The sequence below is a fragment of the Amblyomma americanum genome, chromosome 8 (assembly GCF_052857255.1).
Source record: "Amblyomma americanum isolate KBUSLIRL-KWMA chromosome 8, ASM5285725v1, whole genome shotgun sequence".
NCBI classification, from domain to species: domain Eukaryota; kingdom Metazoa; phylum Arthropoda; class Arachnida; order Ixodida; family Ixodidae; genus Amblyomma; species Amblyomma americanum.
In genome coordinates this window covers 44,171,406-44,178,582 of record NC_135504.1, presented here as the reverse complement: position 1 = coordinate 44,178,582, position 7,177 = coordinate 44,171,406, and the positions used below count along the sequence as shown (strand labels likewise).

The window sequence follows — 7,177 nt, the reverse complement described above, 5'->3', positions numbered from 1 at the left end:
TTAAAAATTGTTTTTTATTGAGCCATTTTTTTGTACCGTGGTACTAATTAATTATATTAGGAACTAATGAATGAATTAAAAAGCAATTTCATTTTTGTAATCAGTATAAAAATTGAGCAATCTGATAAAGTTTGATTAGGATTGGACTAAAAATAAGGAAAATAGGCCTCTAGGTCATGGGTTCGATCCCGGCCACAGTGGCCGTATTTCGGTGGAGGCTAAATACAAAAACCTCCGATATGTTGTGCCATGCCACCGCGCGCTAAAGAATCCCAGGTGGCCTAAATCAATCCAGAGCCCTCCTCTACAGCCTCCCTCATAGCCTGAGCCACTTCGGTACTTTAAAAACTCCAGAATAAAATCTGGAATGCAACCGAATTTTACTGGCTGTGAATATTTCTAAGGCGAAAACCTTATATGGCCCATACTGAAAGAATCGAGGCGTCATCGGCGTCCAGGAAAAGTGGCTCAGAAAACCCCCAGTGAAGACATCAGCAAGAAAGTTTTTTTTCCCAAGAGGCGGAGAACTTAATCAAGGGCATTCTGATTGCGAGGCGGGAACACAGCCTATATCTATAGGCAGCGAAACGGCGTTCTTCTTGGCGCTTCAAGGTGTACGTAGCGTATGCGCAGCTTTACTACTGTATGCTAATGAGTATATGTGTCATTAGAAATGAAGTAAAAAATATAAATAAAAAATTCTATCTATTTCAAATAACTAAGTAGTGTTAAGTACTTTCCGTAATTTTAGACCTGCGTCTAAAAATTCACCTTCGGTGTATGGGAAAACTTTCTCGAAATGAAGCACGGCGCCTTAAAGGGTTAGCACATTCAGCGATGACGCAAAAAGCCTTTTCTCAGCAACCTTGGCGGTGGGTCGCAAATGTCGCAGCCCCGAGAGCAGCGCCGTGGAGGCGGTTGTCGGCGGAATGGCGACCGTGGCGGCGATGGCTCCCGCCATCGCGTGCAGCCTCATCGCCTTCCTGTCGGCGCAGGAATGCGTGCACGAGCTGTGCAGCCGCCTCGGAAAGCTCGTCCACGTTTCGGAAGTTACGCCCCACGTGAGTGTTCGTTAAGAAGTATGCATTATTGGCGATACATCGTCGTCGTCATTGGTATCAAGTGCACAGATGGAGAGACTCTACCATTTACGAAACGCTTGCTGGTGACGCTCAACTTGAAATTAAATGTACAAAAGTTACATTATTAGAGCGCACAATCCTTGGGACTTCAGGTATGAGAGACTGGATAGAAATGGAAGCGAATACTAATCGGGGCCAGTGGGAAGGGAGTAGAAATGACGACGACAGTACGAAATGGAGTGCTACTTTCAAAAAGCACGTTAATGAGTTAGCGTTCACGCTTCAAGGTAACGTTACGAATGGAGGGTAATATCTTAGCTAGAATTTCCCAGACAAGCTCCCATGGAAATCAAGATGGTGCGGCAGCGTACAAAGTGGACTGGATTCGGCTTATGATTCTAATGATGATTTCCTGTGAGGAAGCAATTGTTGATTAAAGACGTGATACTTGTAATTTAGGCATGCATACTCACAGGGCACCCACTGACGCGTTGACGCTGTTTTCTGCACAGGCCATGCTGACGATGCTTTTCGAGCCCCTCGTGACGCTCATGGGCATCGAGCTGTCCGAGGTGCACTGCGCGGCGAGGCTGTTGGCCACCAGGGTTCTCGCCAACGACCTGGTCGCCTACCACGACCTGACGCGGCAGTCGTCCAGCGGTGCTCTATCGGTGCAACAAGCTACGCTCAATAGTTAACGAATGGTTTTCAATGTCGGCTATATGCGGTATGCGCTCCTGATGACAGTTGTAGCCTTTCTGCGAAAGCTAGGAATAAACATAAACGCATACTTCACTTCGTTCTTAGATTGGCCACGGAGTGCGAGGTCCGTTCATGGTGCCCTATTGCTTGCGACTGATTCGCCTCTGGCACATAACTCTTGTTCACTGCTTGACTAAATGTAGCTTTTCTTGATGCTGCGGCACTAATTTGCTATAGTCTCAACTCGTAATTGCTTCTCAACTAATGTCCCTGTCTCTTCCAAGAGTGAGAGAGAAAAAATTTTGATCTGCTCTATATGAAGTTGGGAGTCTCGTTGTTTAGTGGGCCGGACCATAGTCTGAAGTCCCAGAGGCACTAGCTGTCGAGCGAGGCGGATTGGTCCGCTTGAGCTGGTCTTCCAGCCTCCCACTGCTCTGTATTGGAGGTTTCTCTCTTTGGCACTAAGGTTTGTTGGCGGGTCCACGTAATGCGATTTAATGTTGCCCAACATGCAACACACAACATGAGATACTGTCGGCTCCCGCACAGTCAAGTCATATTGGGAAATCCAGCAGTCGGTCTGACAGCCTTAGCATGCAAAAAATAAGCGGCAGGAAAAGACGTGGATCAGCGCGCTATCACAAAACTGCACGGTTGCATCCAAAGAATGCCCAGCAGCACAAAAAGGATACCCGGCGTCGCGCACATCACTAAACAGAACACAAGCTGTAGCACGGCGCTAGCTGCAGACAGGCGCGTGCAGTAACCTACTGATTTCTTGTTAAGATGAACCCTATGCAATACAGCGGAAAATGCCCGGAATGCGGCGAATGTGCTGTGTTACACTTTTCAGGGGCACGATGTATCAGCAGATATAAATAATACATCTCTTCAGACTTAGCGGCAGTATACGCATCGGTGAATTCCAAAGCTGCAGTGCCGGACTAAAGAAAGGTGCAGGGCACAAACTATAGCTGCAGCACGATCAGGCGAAGTAACCGCTATCAGTATTCTGTCATTGTAACGTGTCGTAAAATCACATTTTCAACTTACTAAGTAGATACAGAACGCAGAAGATAACATTGTGTGGAGCAAGTTTGCATACTGCTGCTGCCAGTTACGAACTGCGCACGCCGATTTCTTCTTTCGCGCCCCAGCGCTAGGCGGCTTCATAGTCACAAGGTTCATGGGAAAGAAAATGTACTAGGCACTGCAGAGAATGGTAGAGACCGTTGTGTATCGGCAGCTGTGAAAGAAAGCGCTTCAACTGTAGCGGGAGAGAACTCAAGAACTCTGCCGAAAATGCCCTAAATAGAGGCCACCAAGGCAATGCAGTCGACTAATTGCCAGGACGTCAGGTCAATCGTCTCGCAGTTGCCAGCCCCTTGAGATGACACGCCAATAGCTGAAAGACTGGCGTCATGACTGCGACGTCTGCAGAACTGGTCGAGGTCTTGAGTTTCACCCAGCAATAATTGAACAAGAACTGAACATATTCAAATATCTAATAACCTGTTCCGCGTGCAAGACGCATTTGTCCGAATAACGGAGGTGGGCTTGCAATTGTGCGAGAATTACCCTTCCGGCTGGGAGCTGTGAAATTGGAATGCCTCTTACCATCTTTCGTAAACATGCCCTGTATGCCCAACATGCCCAAAATATTCTGCATTGCAGTTGCCCCTCCCGGCAAACAATTTTCCAGGTCTTCCACTTCGGACAACAACAGCTGCTGCCACTAAAGAAGACCGCACATCGGTGGTTTTGTCCAGTATCTATTATCGCCAGAGCAAAAACGTAGATTGTATACGCGACAAAGATAGCCTCCTTATGGAACCTCTGACCGCAGGTGCGAACCAGGCGGCTGCTAGCGTACCCGCTGTGCAGTTTTGCCAACGTCGGTTCGACCGCCGTGACGATGGGAGGGCTCAGCGCCATTGCGCCCAGCCGGTCCAGGGACGTGGCGTCGCTCATCTTCAGGGCGCTGGTCGCCGGATGCATCGCGAACCTCCTTACCGCCTGCACAGTCGGTACGGCTCGGCGGTGCTTTTTGATGAACGCCAACGGGAATGCTTCGTTTCGAGGGACCAGCATGACAACAGGGCGTTGGGCAGGATAAAAAATTTAACCTGCGATGGATAGCCGGCAAAAGAAAGAACTTGGTATTGGACAGTTGTGCTCGCTCTACAAAAGAGAGTCTCTCGAAGTACTCTGTTAGGCGGAAGTGTGTAGGGATAGGGAGGGAGCAGGCTGACGCAGTGCATCTATAATTGGAAGTTTGTAGGTGAGGCCTCTGTCCTGCACTGAACGCAGTTTGGCCAGCGATGATAATGGTGATGATATATTTTATCCATAGAGCCTTCGTCAAAAGTCTTCAGGCGGCAGGGTTTGACAATAGCCAAATAGTCGGCAAGACATGCCACACACAAACCTCAGGAAGTCCGGAAGGTTGAGAAGAGGTGTTCGCGCTCACGGCCCTATAGTACTCCTCCCGCGAGCGTTACAAGCGGCGTGCGCGGACTTACGGTTCAAAATGGTTCGAGCTGTATCGAAAAGTCAGCGGGAGGGAGACGTAGTTTCCCCTTAGCTACGGTGTCTTGTCCGGTTCTCGGCGTCGCCGCCCGCTTCCAGAAATTTCGTGCTTGGTTATTTACTTCTGCAGCGTTATGCGGATCGTAGGCCTGCGGCGTGCGGTGATCGCCTCTCCCGTCTTCCCACCAGTCTAAGCCAATGAACTGGTTAATGAACTAAGCTAATGAACAAGGTGAATAATGGTTCAGGCTAGTGGGTAATTCACATGAGGTTTCACAGCGCAATACAATGAAGAGACAAGACGCAAGTGCTACGCGCTAGCACTTGCGTCTTGTCCCTTCATTTTTTTGCGCTGTGAAACCGTGTGAATTAACCACTAGCCCGAACATACATTCCTCTAGCTCATTCATTTAGTTCATTCACCAATTCATTGTTTTGCGCTATGGAACCTCATCTCAATGAAAGCCTTATCGAAATTATCATGTTGTAGGAGAGTTGTGCCCGCCTTTGGCCGTAGCACTTTGCCCAGCCGTTTTAATTACCATGTGCGGAATACTCTCTCACTCGTTTGCGACCGTTTTTACTCACATTGATATGCGAAGTTTTGTGTTAAATAGTGCACTGTAAGAGCTAATAGTATGTAATGTGGTGTGTGACGGGAACAGCTACGCGCGCTTGATGAGCAGTCCTTTCAAATAAGGAAACTGTGGAAGAGAGGAGACGATCAGTAAGACACCGAATTGTGTTGCACAAACCGCTGAATTTGAAGCAGCTGCCATAATCTCCTGTTAGGCACAATTTTTTTTTTTCTGACAGTTGGCATTAACCTGCGCTGACATTCATTCTTGTGTCGTTCTCACGTAATTAAGGCTTTAATGCAGTTTGCAAATGCTTACAGTGAGCCTTAACTCGATGAGAGGCTCAGCTAGAACGTCAGCAGCGACGGATTGCTATGCGCGCTGGCGAAGAATGAACCCAGATCTGCCGGCGTTCTCCCCTGCGCGTTCCGTGTGCGGTCACCTATTATTTGAGTACCACAGAGCTGCGTTTAAAAATCACTATACCGAGAAGCGCAATCGTAGAAAATTATTTCTAAAGCTTACATTTTTGGCTGTGTTCAAAAGACTTGACTCCACGTGTTGCTGTGGCTTGCGTAAAGCCGCATAATCAACTGCTATTTCGCAGTATTAGTGCAGGCATTGAAAACTACGAACAAAAAATCAATCTATTATATTCATTCATCCAAGGTTCTATGAAATATGTCCATATTCTCATAATTCTTATCGACTTTGAATATTTATTTAAGCAGTGTTTGACGTGTCGGATTGGTTTCTGGATTAGTCACTGACGTGGCTATAATCTCTTCCAGTAGTTGGTGAACGACCATGTATTGCATCCCCGGAAAGCACGAGATGAACCTACTTGCAATATGCACGTGAATCTTGTTTACGCCTGCGAAGCTTGCTCGATACTCAGTTTCTGTAGTCTTTCTTATATTACTTTCTTCACAGTACAAAACAATCACGCAAGGCCTTTTGAGGCCGCTGGATCTGTTGTAATGAGAGACAGATAGAAAATTTTATTTCGTTAACAACATTTAAGCGCTCGAAATATTGTCAACCTGCCCCATCCTGTCACCTAGTGGTAAAGCCTGTTCAGGGTAAGCCATGTGTTGCAGGAAGGGTAAGGTCGTGTATTTGGAGGCTTACAGAACATTTGTAGTACACTGCCTATTACCGTCGCCTTCACAGGCTGAAGTTCGCGTGTACGGTACGTGCTCGGTTACGCATTTGAAGAGCGGGACCAATGATTCCAGTGATGACCTGCTGCTAAGAGCGCAGAATGGGCATGTGGGTTTGAGGCAACTGCGCTTTTTGTGTGGTACGTTGTACGAACGTTAGAGCATAGTGAGTGCGCCCTGTGGCACTAGGTCCTGCTGCACTATAACTCTGGCTGTGTTTTTCCTCTTCACAGGGACCATGATAACGAACAAGGCGAACCCCGTTGTCGCCAAGTTCAGCGCCCTAGATTTCCTCGACGGATGACCCTGCCAGCAACATAGTCACGCCGCAAGCTGCGTAGTTACGGCAGTATTCTAACCGCCGCCTGTTCGCAAAACGTATAGCGAGCAGCTAATTCGGACGGGTCGCATTTTAAACGTATGTCAAAGTTTTTCCGTAATGCCAAGTTTCAACATCAAATAAGCTTCGACCTATTTTACAAACCGTTCTCATAAAAGTACAGAAATACAGATGATTTTCGTCGTTGATAGGAGTGTCAAGGGTCAGCGCAACTTTATGCCTCGTTGACCGAACTCAAAAGACGACGATAAAGGACAGTGGACCCTAACGAAAAGTCATAGGACAGAGCCAAACACTCTGGAAATCCTGACCGTCTTGTCTGTTTTTGCGCAGTGGGACGGCTCTCGTCGGTACCACAAGCTCTGGTGCTGGCGCTTTGTAAGCATGCTTTTAAGAGCAGGGTTGTCGAAAATCTCAACAGTTGCTTTTACTTTAGCTGCTTCCCTGGTCCTAGCGTTCAGAGCCAGATAGTTGGCTGGTTCCTGATGTACTGTTTTTTTCTTCTGCAGCAACGCTATTTGTCGTTTTAATCGTGCGAATTTTACTGCGGTTGGTGAGCGCATGACAATAAATTCCTGCGTCAACTGGAGCAAGTAGAACAATTCTCAGGAAGATAAACTGCAGGAATAAGTGTGCTTCGTGGCGTATCGCAGCGAGAACAACTAGTGGCACAGGCGCTGATGATCTCGCAAGGGTATTGGTCGGAGACTGGCCCACAATTCCTAGTAATTCATACGCTATGACCTCAATATCAGAAACGGTCCATAAGTAGGGTTGCTTGCG

General features: G+C 47.5%; 1 protein-coding gene across 1 annotated transcript; it reads left to right on the top strand.

The window, feature by feature from the left end:
• The first annotated feature begins 901 nt into the window (after window positions 1–901).
• Window positions 902–6,599, top strand: LOC144100278 (solute carrier family 28 member 3-like). The gene is made up of 4 exons (XM_077633271.1): window positions 902–1,061; window positions 1,595–1,753; window positions 3,631–3,811; window positions 6,288–6,599. Exons 1-4 carry the CDS (start codon window positions 930–932, stop codon window positions 6,356–6,358), a joined length of 543 nt encoding a protein of 180 aa, XP_077489397.1. The 5' UTR covers window positions 902–929; the 3' UTR covers window positions 6,359–6,599.
• Window positions 6,600–7,177: the final 578 nt, after the last annotated feature.